Raw genomic sequence first — 18,943 nt, 5'->3', positions numbered from 1 at the left:
CTATTGACCTCGGACTCACAGCCAGAAGAGACATGAATATCACTGCCAAGGTAAGTGAATCTCTCCAGGACCTCAACATCCTCACCTCAACATCCTCTGTCCTCCTCTGCCCAGAAACTTTAACCTTTCACTCTGTCCACACATTCGGACTCTCACTCTCCCTGCACACTTCACCAATTCAGTTATATCTCGCATTTCACAACCAACATCCACCACATCAAAGGAATCTCAAACTCTGCGGCCAGTTCTCTCTCACACATCAAGGTTTTGGCATTGTCTTCAACCAACAATCTGACCATCGATTTTAATGTACTGGCAGCAGCATAACGAGTGGACAAAGAGATCCACAGTCTCCAGTCTGCAGCAGGTTCGCTTACATTTTGCGAGGTATACATAAATCCCAGAGACGTACATTACCCTCGTATGTGATACATCGACGGGAAAATCACACCCTTTCATACCTGTGGAATTCCATCATACAGTCTTCAACACTACACTCACTCGCACATTCAGCCATTCGAGCAACCCAGCAACTCGTCACCACACGCTACGTCTGGCCACACATCAACACTGACGTGTGCCAAGCAATGCGTTCAAGGCCAACGCTCCAAGATCCAATGTCATGCTGTTGCATCACTTGGTAGTTTTGCAACACCAGATATGCGTTTCAATCAGGTCCATGTGGATATTGTTGGTGTCCTACCAACATCAAACGGGCACCAGTATTTGCTGACTTGCATTGACCGTTTCACCAGTTGGCCGGAGGCCACACCAATAGCTGAAATCACTGCACCTTCCATCGCCAAGGCTTTTGTCCACACCTTGATCATATGTTTTGGTGTTCCATCAACCATCACTACGGATCATGGTAGCAAGTTTGAATCGGCTCTATTTCGTTAGCGGACATGACTCCTGTGTACTGACCGTGTGCGAACCACCGTTTTATCATCAAGCAGCGAATGGCATGATGGAGCATTGTCACCGCCAACTCAAATCCTCCCTGAAAGCACATGAAAACTCGACGCACTGGACAGACATCGTACTTATCTCTGGTCTTGCTTTGTATGTAAGCTGCTCTCAAAGATGACATTGGATGCTCATCTGCAGAGCGAGTGGATGGTGCAACATTTCATCTCCCAGGAGAATTCTTCTCAGCGTCCGATGACATGCCAGCAACTATGCCAAACAACTTTTATACGACCATTGGGGGCCTGCGGGCACACCAACACACCTACTTTTTATTCCCCATGTGTTTTCTACGTGCACCCACGTATTCGTGTGGCATGATGCCATCCGGAGATGCTTTCAGCAACCACATGACTGACGTTACGAGGTTCTTCAATGCTCTGAGAAGAACTTCATACTCGATATTAATGGTGGTCGAGAGACGGTCTCCATCGATCACTTGAAGCCTGCTTTTCTTGATACAGCACGAGAGCTGACTCCCTGCCCCGAACAGTGGTTTGACGCTGATGCCAACGGTACCCTCACCATCATATACAACTCACCTTGGGCACCATGTATACTTCCCGGCATGATATTTCTGAGTACAATTTGATGTCGACCATTTCTTATCTTTGCTCTGACTTTTATTGCAGGTTTTGTATCGACAAGTATCACCTATTCTTTTACTTGTTCCTTTTGTTTGATTAAAGCATTATGAGGAGAGTACAATTGCGGCATCGTTTTGCCTTTTCTGCGGTTATATGTAAAGATGTTGGATCTCAGGTTTCCAGGACGCGTGGCAACCGGAAGTGATGAGCGGGAGAAAAGGAGTTCACGGTGTGGTGAATAAAACATTGGCACGGATTCCGAAAGCCTCGGACGTCTTTTCCTTATCTGCTAAATAACCACAAGGGTGTTTGAACATGTTAAAAACAAAATACCAACTCTGATGAAGACTGTCACAGTTGCTGGAAGAGTAATTATAATGGCTAATTGTATTATTCAAGGTAAAAGTGAATCAGGGAGCTGGCCCATCAACTCCTTTTGTATGCAGTTACCCCTGTGGAATGAATTTGCATAATAATGTTGTTTGATAATGCTGAAACATGGAATTATGGGGTGTGTTTGCAGACTGCTTCCATTGCAGAGGGATGGATTACCGAGGGGAGATAAATAAGACTATGTCCGGAATTACTTGCCTGCACTGGGACTCATTGTCTCCCAAACAATACAGACGTACACCGGACAGGTAATACTGGAAGTTTGACATGAACATGCATGCTTTGTTTAGCTTATACTTGGCACAATGATCAACATTGCTTCATGGATATTAATTAAATTTGGGGAGGTTTTGTGGGGTAACTGGAAAATAAAACTTTTTTTTAATGAAAGAAAACGTTTTCAGCCCAGTAACTTGGCTATTGCCTGTCACAATGAGATACAAAAAAAAAACTTCCGTCACTACGTAGTCAGTCCTGCCATAACGAGGCCCAAAACAAGTCCTGCTGTAACGAGGCCCAAAGCAAGTCCTGCTGTAACGAGGCCCAAAGCAAGTCCTGCCGTAACGAGGCCCAAAGCAAGTCCTGCCATAACGAGGCCCAAAACAAGTCCTGCTGTAACGAGGCCCAAAGCAAGTCCTGCCGTAACGAGGCCCAAAGCAAGTTCTGCCATAACGAGGCCCAAAGCAAGTCCTGCCATAAGGAGGCCCAAAGCAAGTCCTGCCGTAACGAGGCCCAAAGCAAGTCCTGCCGTAACGAGGCCCAAAGCAAGTCCTGCCATAACGAGGCCCAAAGCAAGTCCTGCCGTAACGAGGCCCAAAGCAAGTCCTGCCGTAACGAGGCCCAAAGCAAGTCCTGCCGTAACAAGGCCCAAAGCAAGTCCTGCCATAACGAGGCCCAAAACAAGTCCTGCTGTAACGAGGCCCAAAGCAAGTCCTGCCGTAACGAGGCCCAAAGCAAGTCCTGCCGTAACGAGGCCCAAAGCAAGTCCTGCCGTAACGAGGCCCAAAGCAAGTCCTGCCATAAGGAGGCCCAAAGCAAGTCCTGCCGTAACGAGGCCCAAAGCAAGTCCTGCCGTAACGAGGCCCAAAGCAAGTCCTGCCGTAACGAGGCCCAAAGCAAGTCCTGCCGTAACGAGGCCCAAAGCAAGTCCTGCCGTAATGAGGCCCAAAGCAAGTCCTGCCGTAACGAGGCCCAAAGCAAGTCCTGCCGTAACGAGGCCCAAAGCAAGTCCTGCCATAACGAGGCCCAAAGCAAGTCCTGCCGTAACGAGGCCCAAAGCAAGTCCTGCCATAACGAGGCCCAAAACAAGTCCTGCTGTAACGAGGCCCAAAGCAAGTCCTGCCGTAACGAGGCCCAAAGCAAGTTCTGCCATAACGAGGCCCAAAGCAAGTCCTGCCATAAGGAGGCCCAAAGCAAGTCCTGCCGTAACGAGGCCCAAAGCAAGTCCTGCCGTAACGAGGCCCAAAGAAAGTCCTGCCGTAACGAGGCCCAAAGCAAGTCCTGCCGTAACGAGGCCCAAAGCAAGTTCTGCCATAACGAGGCCCAAAGCAAGTCCTGCCATAAGGAGGCCCAAAGCAAGTCCTGCCATAACGAGGCCCAAAGCAAGTCCTGCCGTAACGAGGCCCAAAGCAAGTCCTGCCGTAACGAGGCCCAAAGAAAGTCCTGCCGTAACGAGGCCCAAAGCAAGTACTGCCATAACGAGGCCCAAAGCAAGTCCTGCCATAAGGAGGCCCAAAGCAAGTCCTGCCGTAACGAGCCCAAAAGCAAGTCCTACCATAACGAGGCCCAGAGCAAGTCCTGCCGTAATGAGGCCCAGAGCAAGTCCTGCCGTAACGAGGGCCAAAGCAAGTCCTGCCGTAACGAGGCCCAAAGCAAGTCCTGCCGTAACGAGGCCCAAAGCAAGTACTGCCGTAACGAGGCCCAAAGCAAGTCCTGCCGTAACGAGGCCCAAAGCAAGTCCTGCCGTAATGATGCCCAAAGCCAGTCCTGCTGTAATGAGGCCCAAAGCAAGTCCAGTATAAGCAAGGAACAAAGCAAGCCCCACCACAAAGAGGAACAAAGCAAGATCCGCTGCAACGAGGGACAAATCAAGTCCCACTGGAATAAGGTACAAAGAAAGTCCTGCCCCAACAAGGACAAGAGCAGTTCCTACCACAAGCAGTAATAAAGCAGACCCCGCTGGAACAAGGCACAGAACAGGTCCCGCGGCAACGAAGGAGAGAACAAGTCCATCGCAATGAGGTACAAAATATGTTACACTGCAACAAGGAACAAAGTCAGTCCCACCATAATGAGGAACAAAGTAAGTCACATTGCTTACTGATTGGCCACTAGACGGGAAGAAATGTGTGGCTCTCAGTTGAATCCTTTCATCTCCTCTCCCTCTCAAGGCTGGTGTGCCACCAGGTAGTGTTCTGGGCCTGGTCCTATTCCTAATCTTCATAAATGATCTCTCTGACTCTGGAAAATCTTCTTTACCTCTTTGTTGATGACACAGTCCCTACCATACCAACCAACATCCTTCAGCCAGGCATCTATCTATCTCTCTCTCTCTCTCTCTCTCTCTCTCTCTCTCTCTCTCTCTCTCTCTCTCTCTCTCTCTCTCTCTCTCTCTCTCTCTCTCTCTCTCTCTCTCTCTCTCTCTCTCTCTCTCTCTCTCTCTCTCTCTCTCTCTCTCTCTCTCTCTCTCTCTCTCTCTCTCTCTCTCTCTCTCTCTCTCTCTCTCTCTCTCTCTCTCTCTCTCTCTCTCTCTCTCTCTCTCTCTCTCTCTCTCTCTCTCTCTCTCTCTCTCTCTCTCTCTCTCTCTCTCTCTCTCTCTCTCTCTCTCTCTCTCTCTCTCTCTCTCTCTCTCTCTCTCTCTCTCTCTCTCTCTCTCTCTCTCTCTCTCTCTCTCTCTCTCTCTCTCTCTCTCTCTCTCTCTCTCTCTCTCTCTCTCTCTCTCTCTCTCTCTCTCTCTCTCTCTCTCTCTCTCTCTCTCTCTCTCTCTCTCTCTCTCTCTCTCTCTCTCTCTCTCTCTCTCTCTCTCTCTCTCTCTCTCTCTCTCTCTCTCTCTCTCTCTCATCCAGAAAACCCTCCCATCTACTTTCTGTTCTTAACAATCCCCTTGAAGATGTTCAATCTCTCAAATGCCTGGGTCTCACTGTCAGCCATGATCTTTCTTGTACAAACATTTCAAAGTTGGCCTCCAAAGAGAGTCACTGACTGGGCATCCTCCGTTGTACAAAGTCCTTCCATGGCACGCCTGAAATCTTATCCATGAACAAGGCCTTCATCCACAACTTGATGGAGTAGTCCTCTCCCTTTTGGGCTGGTACACCTTCCTCACACCTTGCTCAGGTTGAGGCTGTGGAAACCAAGGCCTTCAAAATCATGGTAATCCCCTGCAATGAAGCTGAGTTGATGGACCTATCACTTTAACTTCGGAGACAGATCGTGGTCTCTCTATCTTTGACCACCCCCTTTCTGGTATTGTACCCTCTGCTCTTTTCGTGCTTTGTCCTGTCCCCCCTCACCCCACCCTTTCCCCAGGTTTCTGCAGGACACATAAGGTCTTCCAACAAACCCCTTTTAGTGAAACTCCAAAAATCCAGAATCACTGTTCACTTCCGCTCATTTGTTCCTCTCTCTTCTCCCACCTGTGGAATCAACTTCCTCATTCTCTTCAATCTCATTCTTCCCTCCAGGTTTCACCACCATCTCTGATCATCCCGCATCCAAAACCGTGACCATTTCTGCTTCCAACTTTCCCCAAACCCATCATCACTTTGTAACTTTCCTGTTTTCCTTCCTGAGAGTACGCCTCTGTATCCATCTTGTCCATCCCATGTGTCCTCCCCCTATATCCTCATTCTTCCTCACATCCCTGATCATCAAAGTCTCTCTATTTTGTCGATCAAACCTGCTGTTGTGTGCTTCCCCTTCTCCCTCTGCTGTTGATTTTGTTATTTTGCCTCCTGATCTGTTTTTTCTTGTATATCCTTGCTCTTCCACGAGCCTCAACTCTGCATAAATAAATAAAACATTTTAAAAGGTTTTTGTGCTTTCATCCAAAATGGCTGCCAGACCACGTGACAGATGACATCATTGTGATCAAACTTTTTTCCCCCCACCGGTAGTCGATCACGTACGTATGTAAAGTTTTGCATTGATCGGTTAAGCATTTTCATTGAAGAAGAATGAAATTTTCAGCCCATTTCATTGGGTGGGCTGCGTGATCCCCTGTACAAGGTGTGAAGAATCCGGTGTTTTCTTCAACATATACAAGCTTAGACTCATTCCTCGAATTTTCCAAATACATAATATGAACCCTCACATTTGTAGTGAAATATGTTGAATGTGTGTTCATGTGTAATACCCACGTACAGTACTGCAGTCAAAGTTACCCTTTGATGACAAGAATGTTGGAGGGTCTCTTCTGTTATATCGCGAATTGCAAGTTTGAATTCACGCTTGCTGCTTGAAATCTCGGCTGAAAAAGAATGAAACGTATTGTAAGATTTCCTGAATGCATATTAAAACCGATTTTTGAAAATACACCAAGAAATCAAAGCCAATCACAATGAAGTGGTGTTGCCTGTTTATGGTCAAGTGGTCTGACACTGAGTTCAGTGCTTAAAGAGGGCAAGAACCTGTTTTGATTTTGTGAGGCCGAATGAAAAATACACCAATCGATGAACCCATGACATGTCTTAGATGTGGCTTCTTTGTAAGTATGCATTATTGTTCACAACAGGTACCCAGACGGCGACTTGCGTGAGAATTTCTGCCGGAATCCTGACAATGACCGCAAACCGTGGTGTTACAAGAGCACAAACACCAGTGATGGAGATCCCAACTGGGAATACTGTGACATACCACGCTGCTGTATGGTTTCTGCCTCACATTTACTATGTCAATGTGCTGTTCCGAACGCCAAAATGGTGCTTCAGTTTATTTCAACATGTGATCAACTACTTTGGGGATGTACTATTTAAGACAGTCAATTTTCTTCCATTAACAAAAGGATATCCATACATAAGGCAACCAAACTGTGCAAGTTATGTTGTCATAAATGCACCAAATCAGGTATTTCAAAGTTAAAATAATGATAAAGCCTTTTCTTCTGAGGTCATTAGTGGTTGCCACTGCCCTGGTCAGGTTGTCTGTCATGTTACTAGACCAGTCTATTACGTAACTGTAGTCCAGAATTGGATGCAAACATCCAACTTTCTGGGGGATTTACAGGTCTCAAGTTGTTTGCTCTTCATATATCTCGAACTTGGCATTGCCCGACCAAGATTATATTGCAACAGTGAAGCAGGTGGGCATGGGGTCAAATCTTCCACCCGGATGGTCACCAATCTAAGGGCAGAGAGTCCTTGGGACGAGGACATCATCTGCCGGGAGAGCCGAAAAGATCTTCACTTCAGTTTCTGATGTACAGCTTCTCGAAGTCTGCCACCTTCCGTGCGTTGGTCAGTTCTAAAGGATGAGGGCCAAACGAGACCCTCGAATAACCACCATGTTTGTGTCCACCTAATGAGGGGTTTTTGTGCCAATTGCCAATGGCCGTTGCTTTACTTACGCCGCAATTTACCGTTTCAAATTCTGGATCACATACCAAACCAACACTTCAATGGTGAAAACAGGGTTTATTCAACAAAACGGGGAGTAAGGACAAAGAAGCAATGTCACAATAAATGGAGAATTCGACCTGGAGTATAACCCCTAAGCCCACAAATAATCCCATCTGCTTATGCGATATCTTCAGGCCAAAACACTCACAATTAGAAGACAGGTGGAGTCGAACAAGTCCGAAAAAAACACCTGTCCATGTGCTACGCTAACGCGCGGTGGTCGTCGTCGTGATGGGAGCAGTGAACTCGATGTGGGCGAGATGCACCAAGTCCTGGTCCGGCCTCCTACTAGGCTTTTGCAAGTCACGCTGCACCCTCACTCAAGCCGTTCCCGAGAAACGGAGCTCGTCCTCACTCCACACCTCGCTTCGGGATAAATTTACCCTCACAGTGCTGATGCTTCACTTTTGCCTCGTCTCAACCCAACGTACTCACCCCAACACTCACCCATTCGATTCAGTGTCTCTGTGCTGAGCAACTCCACTCTCCTGGGCAAGAAACTCAACTTAAGTAGTCTCTCAACCTGCACCCAACCTTTTATAGCCACCAACAAGCTGGTGTGGTTTCAAGATGCTTCTCGCTGCTTCTCATTGGTGGGTGGGGTGACTTTCTCCATGTTCCCCCACGCCACCCATCTACACCGAGAGGGCAAGAAGGTCAAAAGCACAAATAGATTCCAAATTTGAACAATTTTGACAATTAATGTGTGGGAATGGTCGGGGCTAAGACACTTAAATAATGGTGGGGCCCTGTTGGATTCTGCTGAAAACACTTCCTAACGCGGCCTATCATTTCACTTGAAAATCGAACACTCATGCGACACGTTACAGAATCAGTCTCCCTGAAGAGAGAAGAAAGACGAGTGGAGAGTAACTCCGAAGATGCTGAGCTTAGTTTCCCCATACACATGACTGGTTCATGGTGTGGTGCAATTTGGATAAATTAATTTAGCTGTGTGGTAGTTTCTGCACATGTGTGGTTCTGAAGATAATTTCACTTTGCTGAAGGACGACCCCACGGCTCAGAATTATGCTTTACAAGAAGCAGGTTTAATAAATAATGTGGATGGGGCACTGTAAGGAGAACGAGAATGTTACAAGAGAATGCTACACTGAAGCTTGAGGCGAGGCAGTTGTCCTGAAACAACTTGCCTTTGCCTCATAGAAGGCTCATCCAACTGAAGACAATCTCAGTTCCCTCCACAAAGCTTGAAACAAGTTTGTGTCTACCCTCAGGAGAGCCAGAAAACAACATCTTTCTAAGCTCAAGTCTGAACTCTCAAACCTCTCTCCCTCCTCAAAATACTGGTGGCATCTTGATAAGTCTGTTTCTGGTGTATGTTCCCCCTCCATCCCCTCCCTTACGTCAAATGGCCGCACAGCTGACTGCACGTGAAAAGGATGCCTAAACTTGGTGTTTGCATCGAAATCTTGTGTCGGAAACCCATCGCTTTCTGTACCCACCTTACCCAGTCACACCCAACTATCCCTGGATTCTGTGTCCTTTTCGACTGACAATGTGGAGAGTTTGCTGTCAAACCTCGACTCAGATTCTGTAACCTGTCCAGATGGCATCAGCCCACTTGTCCGAAAAACCTGCTCTGCTGCTCTTGCTCATGCTCTCTGTTCTATTCACCCTCTCATTTACTCAAGGTCATGTGCTATCTGCTTGAAAAATCAGCAAACATTACCGCTCTGCATGAAAAAGGTGCAAAAACCAATCCCTGCAACTGCAGACCATTCAGCCTTCCACCAATCATCAGCAAGGTTATGGAATCCATCATTGCTTCAGACATTAAATCCTTCCTCTTCTCCGATGGCTTGATTTCCGATCATCAATTTGGATTCAGAACTGGTCGCTCCACCCTGGATATGCTGCTTCTGCTCTCTCAGCAATGGATGGAGATTTTCAATGCCAGACGTGAAATCAGAGCCATCTTCCTAGACATATTGCGTGCTTTCGATACGGTCTGGCACCCTGCCCTGCTCACCAAACTCTCTTCCTGTGGTATTCAAGGACATCTCCACTCATGGCTTGCAGACTTCCTCTCATGTCACAGTCAACGTGTGGCCCAGAATGGAGTTCTTTCATCCCCTCTTCCTGTCCAGGCTGGAGTTCCTCAAGGTAGCGTTCTGCGCCCTGTTCTTTTTCTGATTTTCATCAACGATCTCTCCGACTTTCTGGAAAATCCTCTTTAACCCTTTGCTGATTTAACCCCTTTAACCTTTAACCCTCTTTAACCCAACGTGTTGTTGGCACATTGTTGGCATGACTCCACCCTTTGCCATACTATCTGTCATCCCTCAGATCGGCAAGCAGCAGCCTCTTCACTCTCTGCAGATTTGGTTAAAATGACAAGCTGGTCCAACACGTGGAACATCTCTTTCATTCCTGACAAATCTCACACTCTCAATATGTGTCTCCAAAAGCACCGTCTGGAACCCCCCCCCCCTCACTCACCCCCCTCATCTACTTTCTCAGCAATACTCTTGAAAAAATCCTTTTATTCAAGCTTCTGGGTCTCACTATCTGCCATGATCTTTCCTGGGAAAGCCACATTTCTCAGCTGGCCTCCAAAGCCAGTCGGTGACTGGGAATTCTTCATCGTGCAAAGTCTTTCCTTAAGGCCCGGTCACACCTTGACGTTTTAGCCAACGTATGCCGATTTTTGAAATTTTTTTCTAAAACGCTGGCACACGTTGAATACGTTATGGGTAAGTTTTGATAACATTGAGAGCATGCTGAAAGACACTGCCATATGTCGTAGTACGTTGGCTTTAAACGTTGTACTTTTCGGTTGTCCTCAAATTTTTGCATGCTTGAAATTTCACGACGTATGCCGGCGTATGACTCACACGTTCCGCTACGCTGGCCACAAGTTGTATGCACGGTCTGTGATCGTTGACAGACGTCAACACATGCTATTTGTAAGTTAATCATAAGCTGAGACACGCCGAGGTAATGTTTAGCGTACCCGAAACTTATTTCTAACCTATGATTAACGTGTTGTTGGCACGTTACGCGATCGTTGCCACAAGTCGACACACGTTACTTTTAAGTTACTCATAGGCTGAAAGACGTCGGTATAATGGATCGTCCTTGCGTCAGCGTCCACGGCCACGGCCAGGACACTTATTTGCAGCATTCTTCAAACTTTTCTTCGGCATGACGAGGATGTTCACACTTCGATGTCTAGCTTGGCTATGATTCCAATTGTCCATCGGCAGCGTCTATTTAAAATAGTCGAGTTTGAGCGTTTTAACTCGTTCAGAAGAAACGCTTCAAATTTCCAAACCCCAGCGTCAAAAAACAAAGGCGAGTGACAGCAATTTAAATCGTTCATTGTAAACAATGAAACTAGCTGAGTGGTACCGTTTAAAAGTCGTTGAGTGTAAAAAAAAATCCAATTGTTGAGCGCAAGCGTCTACTTTCAATAGTGGAGATGCAGCCATTTAAATCGTTGAGTGGCAGCCTCTGAATAGCTAACCCCACGTCACCGGCAAAGATAAACTGCCGCACGATATGGATAAGTTAGGCTATCGTTGGGCATAGTTTGTGAACGCCGGCTACACGATAATTATTCGTTGGTATACCGTATCTATAAGTTATCGAAGCGCTCTATGCACATTATTAGTTCATTGTGCATTTGTCCAACCCGTTATGAATAGACCTAAATCGTAAAAACAAGCCATAGCTCATTGTTGAAAAAGACCCATAAAACATTAGCCGCGAAGAACTTCGAACAATGGTGCAAAATGAACAAACTACTACTAATACTAATACTGATACTGATACTGATACTGATACTGTTACTGCTGACATGGACATCGACTCAAAAAGGACTCGAAAACACTGTTGGGTTCCCCTTTTATGAACACCATTTTTATATACCAATTCCCAAAATCGCTGGGAACACGTCTTTATATGGCAGTTGTAAGTTAGAAACACGTTCATTTAATTTTTTTGTCGACCGGAAGACGTCATTGGAATACGTCTACATACGTCGATGTGTGTTGGGACTACGTAAAGAATTGGTTCAAAGCACGTCAAACATAAGTTAGAAATAAGTTTCGCGTAAAAAAGACATTACCGCGACGTGTTTCGACTTATGAGTAGCTTATAAGTAGCCTTTGTGGACGTGTGTAAGCGTCCACATATCGTGTGTAAAACTTATCCCCATCGCATGCGGAACGTGTGTCATACGCCGAGTACGTTGTAAAATTTTGAACATGTTTAAAATTTCTTGACGTACTCTACTTACTACGACGTATGATAGCGTACTTTAGCGTTCTACTCACGTATACCAAACTTACTCATACCGTATTTGACGTGCCCCAACGTTTTAGACATATTTTTCTTAGGTCGGCATACGCTGGCAAGATCGCCAAGGTGTGACCGCGATGTTAACACTTCCATTTCTACGGCAGTTATGATTCGAATCGTTGTGCGTCAGCCTTTTAATAGGCTACGTCACGACATTGTCGGCGATGTGTGCAATGCGCTATGCCGAAGTTAGACTATCGTTGGGCATCGGTTGTGTAGGCCGACAACAGGTTCAGCATTCGTTGGTATAAGTTATCTATAACACAACGAAACGTTCTGTGTCCGTTACTAATGCGTTATACATAAGACCAAGTCGCTATGAATACGTCCGAATCTTTAAAAAAAAACATCATAAGTTCAACGTAAGCCAGCGTTTTACATAAATTTTAATACGTTGCCATCGCTGGCTAAAACGTCAAGGTGTGACTGGGCCTTTAGCACACCTGAGCTCCTGACCACACTCAAAGCTTTCATCCACAGACTGATGGAGTACTGCTCTCCCCTCTAGGCTGGTGCTCTCGCCTCTCACCTTTCTCAGTTTTACACTGTGAATACCAAGGCATTTAGGATCATTGGTATCTTCCACGATGAGGCTGAGTGTTTGGGTCTCTCACTCTCTCACTGCAGGCAGTTTGGTGCTCTTTCTGTCTTCTACCGTCTCCTTTCCGGCCTCGCCCCCCCTGCACTGTCTGAGACCCCCCCCCCCATATTTCCGCAGGGCGCTCAAGGTCCGCCAGCAACCCCCTTCTGGTCAAACTACCAAAATCACGAATCACTGCTCACCTTCATTCCCCTTTTTCCTGTTTCATTCCTCTTTTTCCTCACCTTTGGAACAAATTCCCACACTCTCTTCAATCAAACTCTTCCCTCCAGGTCTTCAAAACAGCTGTTCCCCACCATCTATTATCTTCCCCCATCCAAAACCATGATGTTTTCTACCCCCGCTAATCCACCCCAAACCCACCTCCTTCAAATTTCCTGCTTTCCTTCCTGTCGTGCAAGGACCTGAAAGTCCCTGTCGTGTCCATCTTGTTTACCCCGTGTATCCCACCCCATCCCTCTCCCTTCCACAGATCTCCTCATGTCTCTGTTCCACATTGTTTTTCCTTCCCTCTCCTGCCCTTCTTGTCTCCTGTTCCCCTTGTTGTTCGTTCTGTGTGTTTGCTCTCATACGAGTCTCGACATTTATACAAAGAGAGAAAAAAGGTTACAGAGAAACCCACCAAGATGGTAACGGTTTCAAAGGCTTTCTTAGTCTGTTCTTACATGGGCAGACTCAGGCAGGGACACAGGATGAACAGAAGAGTGACATAACTCTGTGGTGTATGTGTATGTGTGAAGCATCAGGACGCGCCACCCTTCAGATCCCTTTTCGCCTTGCAAACTCTTCTCCACCAGTCTGGCACGTCTTGTCAGACAGACTTGCACTCTCTTCGGCTGTGAAGTCTCCCTGTGTCTCTCCACCCTGACATCTTCCTGGAACTCTCTGGCTTGCGAGTGCCAGAGCCAAATCCAGACATGGGCTATGGCCAGCAGTTGGGTAACTGTCCATGCACCAATGGGGGCTCTCAAAAACCTCCTTTAGGCCCCTCCCTTGCCAAACAACTATAAAGACACCATATGGGAGCAATCTAAAAAGAGAGGGAGAACAATTTTGGGTGGGTTGGCGGTATGGGATGAAAGGCGGAACTGAGTAGGTGGACCGAGCTCATGGAATGAAGCATGTGGAGCGGAGCGCTGGGTGGGCGAGCGATCCTGGCGCCATGCCGGCACATTCATAATGGTCAAGCCAATAATACATTTACACACACAGATAGTCTTACACATAAGAGCTGTCTTCTCGCACGTTCTGTCTCTTGTTTTCCATCTTGTCTGCTGTGGAGGCATACGAGTGATCGGTAAGGGCAAGTCCCGAACAACCATTCTTTTCAGAGCGACCCCACAGACACGCACTTTCCATATTCTTCTCTGCACCTCACCGCACCCTTCATCACTCCTCCTCTGACCACACACCATTAGACATCCTCAGTCTTCTTCCCTTCTTCCCCCTTCCTCAGCGACTGGGTTGCATTGGTCCATCGACCATGCTTGGTAACCAAGAAATCGTAAACCGCCTCGAACTTTCTCTCTTTCTTGCTCTCCAACTTTCCTCGGGATATGTTTTTGATGGCGCCTGTTTTGTTAGTTTAAGTTAAGAGTGTGTAAGTTCGTTATATCAGTATAGTTCTGCCCTGTCTCTTGTTTTTTTGTAAATACATGCATTTCTCTTGCTTCACCTGTAAGAAACTTGCTTGTATAAATGTACCCAGCTCATCACATCTTTTCCCAATTGGTCTAGCATGGTCCGCACGGAGAGTTCGCTGGGAAATTTTACTAAGTTAACTTGAGTACGCATCGAGAGCACGAAACCCGCCTTGATGCTGCCAATCCACTGGAAATGGAAACACGCAAAGTAGTGCAAACCCTGGCAGGATTGGTGATACCAATCGGCGCTCGTGGTTGATGGGCAAACCGCCAACATGCGGGGTTACCCGTGCTCGATAGCCAAAGGAACGAGTGTTCGAGAGGAACTCGAGCGCTTCCCCTCGAGGCGAAACTCGAACCCTATATCTGTAACAATACACACATTATACATGATTATAGATATACATGATTTTACGTACAAACGCACACTTGAGTCATGATTATAAACACACACACACACACACACACACACACACACACACACACACACACACACACACACACACACACACACACACACACACACACACAAGTCGTGAGAATATATACACACGTTATACTTAATAATACATATTATGCATGATTATGCAAGCAAACACACACATGAGTCATGAGTATACATACACATGCACACATTATTCTTGAATATATATATATATATATATATATATATATATATATATATATATATATATATATATATATATATGTACACACACACACACACACACACACACACTTTGCTTTCTATTGACTCATTCTTTGTTCTACTGTGCACCATTTATGCAACAGATGTCAAATTCCCAAAGATTCAGAATATCACAACCAAGTGCTTCAATGTGAGGAGTACAGCGTATCGGGGAAAAGTTTCCAAAACCCGCTCTGGGTTGACTTGCCAGCGCTGGGATGATCAAAAACCTCATGAGCACAATCGCAACAAAAAGGACTACCCATGCTCGTAAGCAAGCCTCTCCTTTTATGGCTGTGTTGTCTCTTCTTATATGGCTGTGTTATCTGTTTTATCCTCCTTAAATGTGGCTGTGTTATCTTTTCATATGGCTGTGTTGTCTGTTCTTATATGGCTGTGTTGTCTGTTTTATCCTCCTTAAATGTGGCTGTATTATATCTTCTTATATGGCTGTGTTGTCTGTTCTTATGTTGCTGTGTTGTCTGTTTTATCCCTCTAAATATGGTTGTTATCTCTTCTTATCTCACTGCGTTATCTGTTCTTATATCGCTGTGTTGTCTGTTTTATTCTCCGTAAATATGACCGTGTTGTCTGTTCTTATGTGGCTGTGTTGTCTCCTTTATCCTCCTTAAATGTGGATGTGTTATCTGCTTTATCCTCCTTAAATATGGCTGTGTTGTCTGTTCTTCTGTGGCTGTGTTGTCTGTTCTTATATGGCTGTTTTATCCTCTTTAACTATGGCTGTGTTGTCTGTTCTTAAATGGCTGTGTTGTCTGTTCTATCCTCCTTAAATGTGGCTCTGTTGTCTGTTCTTATGTGGCTGTGTTGTGTGTTTTATCCTCCTTCAATATGGCTGTGTTGTCTGTTATTATATGGCTGTGTTGTGTGTTTTATCCTCCGTAAATATGGCCGTGTTGTCTGTTCTTATATGGCTGTATTGTCTCTTTTATCCTCCTTAAATGTGGCTGTATTATCTGCTTTATCCTCCTTAAATATGGCTGTGTTGTCTGTTCTTCTCTGGCTGTGTTGTCTGTTCTTCTCTGGCTGTGTTGTCTGTTCTTATATGGCTGTTTAATCCACTTTAACTATGGCTGTGTTGTCTGTTCTTAAAATGCTGTGTTGTCTGTTCTTATATGGCTGTTTAATCCACTTTAACTATGGCTGTGTTGTCTGTTCTTAAAATACTGTGTTGTCTGTTCTTAAATGGCTGTGTTGTCTGTTCTATCCTCCTTAAATGTGGCTATGTTATCTGTTCTTATATGGCTGTGTTGTCTGTTCTTATATGGCTGTGTTGTCTGTTTCATCCTCCTTCAATATGGCTGTGTTATCTGTTCTTATATGGCTGTGTTGTCTGATCTTATAGGCTGTGTTGTCTGATCTTATGTGGCTGTGTTGTGTTTTATCCTCCTTCAATATGGCTGTGTTATCTGTTCTTATATGGCTGTGTTGTCTGATCTTATAGGCTGTGTTGTCTGATCTTATGTGGCTGTGTTGTGTTTTATCCTCCTTCAATATGGCTGTGTTGTCTATTCTTAGAAGACGATGTTATCTGTTCTTATTTGGCTGTTGTCTGTTTTATTCTCCTAAAATAGGGCTGTGTTGTCTGTTCTTATATGGCTGTGTTGTCTGTTCTTATATGGCTGTTATATCTTCTTTAACTATGGCTGTGTTGTCTGTTCTTATATTTCTGTGTTGTCTGATCTTATATGGCTGTGTTGTCTGATCTTATGTGGCTGTGTTGTCTGTTTTATTCTCCTTAAATATGGCTCTGTTGTCTATTCTTATATGGCTATGTTATCTGTTCTTATATGGCTGTTTTGTCTGATCTTATGTGGCTGAGTTGTCTCTTTTATCCTCCTTAAATGTGGCTGTGTTCTCTGTTTTATCCTCCTTAAATATGGCTGTGTTGTCTGTTCTTATATGGCTGTGTTGTCTGCTCTTTTGTGGCTGTGTTGTCTGTTCTTATGTGGCTGTGTTGCTGTTCTTAAATGGCTGTGTTGTCTGTTCTTATATGGCTGTTGTCTGTTCTATCCTCCTTAAATGTGGCTCTGTTTTCTGTTCTTATATGGCTATGTTATCTGTTCTTATACTGCTGTGTTGTGTGTTTTATCCTCCTTCAATATGGCTGTGTTGTCTGTTCTTATATGGCTGTGTTGTCTGATCTTATATGGCTGTGTTGCCTGTTTTATCCTCCTTAAATAGGCCTGTATTGTCTGTTCTTACATAGCTGTGTTGTCTGTTTTATCCTCCTTAAATATGCCTGTGTTGGCTGTTCTTATATGGCTGTGTTGTCTGTTTTATCCTCCTTAAATATGGCTGTGTTGTCTGTTCTTATATTGTGTTGTTTTCTGGTCTTATAAGGCTGTGTTGTCTGTTCTTATACGGCTGTGTTGTCTGTTCTTATACGGCTGTGTTGTCTGTTCTTATACGGCTGTGTTGTCTGTTCTTATACGGCTGTGTTGTCTGTTCTTATACGGCTGTGTTGTCTGTTCTTATACGGCTGTGTTGTCTATTCTTATACGGCTGTGTTGTCTGTTCTTATACGGCTGTGTTGTCTGTTCTTATACGGCTGTGTTGTCTGTTCTTATACGGCTGTGTTGTCTGTTCTAATACGGCTGTGTTGTCTGTTCTTATATGGCTGTGTTGTCTGTTCTTATGCAGCTGTGTTGTCTGTTCTTATACGGCTGTGTTGTCTGTTCTTATATGGCTGTGTTGTCTGTTTTATCCTCATTAAATATGCTGTGTTATCTCTTCTTATCTGGCTGTTATCTGTTCTTATATGGCTGTGCTATCTGTTTTATCCTCCGTAAATATGGCCATGTTGTCTGTTCTTATATGGCTGTGTTGTCTGTTCTTATTTTGCTGTGTTGTCTGTTTTATCCTCCTTAAATATGGCTGTGTTGTCTGTTCTTATATGGCTGTGTTGTTTGTTCTTATATGGCTGTGTTGTCTGCTCTTATATGGCTGTGTTGTCTGTTTTTATATGGCTGTGTTGTCTGTTCTTATATTGCGGTGTTGTCTGTTCTTATATTGCTGTGTTGTCTGTTCTTATATTGCTGTGTTGTCTGTTTTATCCTCCTGGAATATGGCTGTGTTGTCTGTTCTTATATGGCTGTGTTGTCTGTTCTTATATGGCTGTGTTGTCTGCTCTTATATGGCTGTGTTGTCTGTTTTTATATGGCTGTGTTGTCTATTCTTATATTGCAGTGTTGTCTGTTCTTATATGGCTGTGTTGTCTGTTTTATCCTCATTAAATATGCTGTGTTATCTCTTCTTATCTGGCTGTGTTATCTGTTCTTATATGGCCATGTTATCTGTTTTATCCTCCGTAAATATGGCCGTGTTGGCTGTTCTTATATTGCGGTGTTGTCTGTTCTTATATTGCTGTGTTGTCTGTTCTTATATTGCTGTGTTGTCTGTTTTATCCTCCTTAAATATGGCTGTGTTGTCTGTTCTTATATGGCTGTGTTGTCTTTTCTTCTGTGGCTGTGTTGTCTGCTCTTCTATGACTGTTTGGCCTGCTCTTATATGGCTGTTTTATCCTATTTTACTATGGCTGTGTTGCCTGTTCTTATATGGCTATTTGGCTTGTTCTTATATGGCTTTGTTGTCTGTTTTGTCCTCCTTATATGTGGCTGTGTTGACTGTTCTTATATGGCTATGCTATGTGTTCTTATATGGCTGTGTTGTCTGTTTTATCCTCCTCATATGTGGCTGTATTGACTGTTCTTATATGGCTATGCTATCTGTTCTTATATGGCTGTGTTGTCTGTTTTATTCCCCTTAAAGATGGCTGTTATCTTTTCTTATATGGTTGTGTTATCTGTTCTTATGTGGCTGTGTTATCTGCTCTTATATGGCTGTGTTGTCTGTTTTATCCTCCTTAAATGTGGCTGTGTTGTCTTTTCTTATACAGCTGTTTTATCGTCTTTAACTATGGCTGTGTTGCCTGTTCTTATATGGGTATTTGGCTTGTTCTTACATGGCTGTGTTTTGTGTTTTATCCTCTTTATATGTGGCTGTGTTGTCTGTTCTTATATGGCTGTGTTGTCTGTTTTATCCTCCTTAAATGTGGCTGTGTTGTCTGTTTTAACCTCCTTAAATTTGGTTGTGTTATCTCTTTTTGT

The 18,943-nt window shown here is 44.7% G+C and overlaps 1 protein-coding gene and 1 long non-coding RNA gene across 2 annotated transcripts in view; both read left to right on the top strand.

Annotated features, from left to right (window-relative positions):
* The window catches only part of LOC147014789 (plasminogen-like), a 49,913-nt gene that overhangs the window by 8,511 nt on the left and 22,459 nt on the right, over positions 1-18,943 (top strand). The window contains exons 2-4 of the mRNA XM_085853071.1: positions 2,077-2,194; positions 6,679-6,809; positions 14,921-15,086. Coding sequence (XP_085709197.1) covers positions 2,077-2,194; positions 6,679-6,809; positions 14,921-15,086 — 415 coding nt within the window. The remainder of the gene's footprint in view (positions 1-2,076; positions 2,195-6,678; positions 6,810-14,920; positions 15,087-18,943) is intronic.
* Positions 15,098-18,943, top strand: part of LOC147014790 (uncharacterized) — a 5,858-nt gene continuing 2,012 nt past the window's right edge. The window contains exon 1 of the long non-coding RNA XR_015050909.1: positions 15,098-18,943. This exon is cut by the window's right edge and continues 915 nt beyond it. This is a non-coding gene — a long non-coding RNA (uncharacterized LOC147014790).

This window comes from Eptatretus burgeri, chromosome 13 (assembly GCF_056783735.1).
Source record: "Eptatretus burgeri isolate ZD-2024b chromosome 13, Ebu_testis_v1, whole genome shotgun sequence".
In the NCBI taxonomy this organism is placed as follows: Eukaryota; Metazoa; Chordata; class Myxini; order Myxiniformes; family Myxinidae; genus Eptatretus; species Eptatretus burgeri.
Note: the sequence above shows the minus strand (reverse complement) of the source record. Positions and strands in the feature narration are given on the sequence as shown.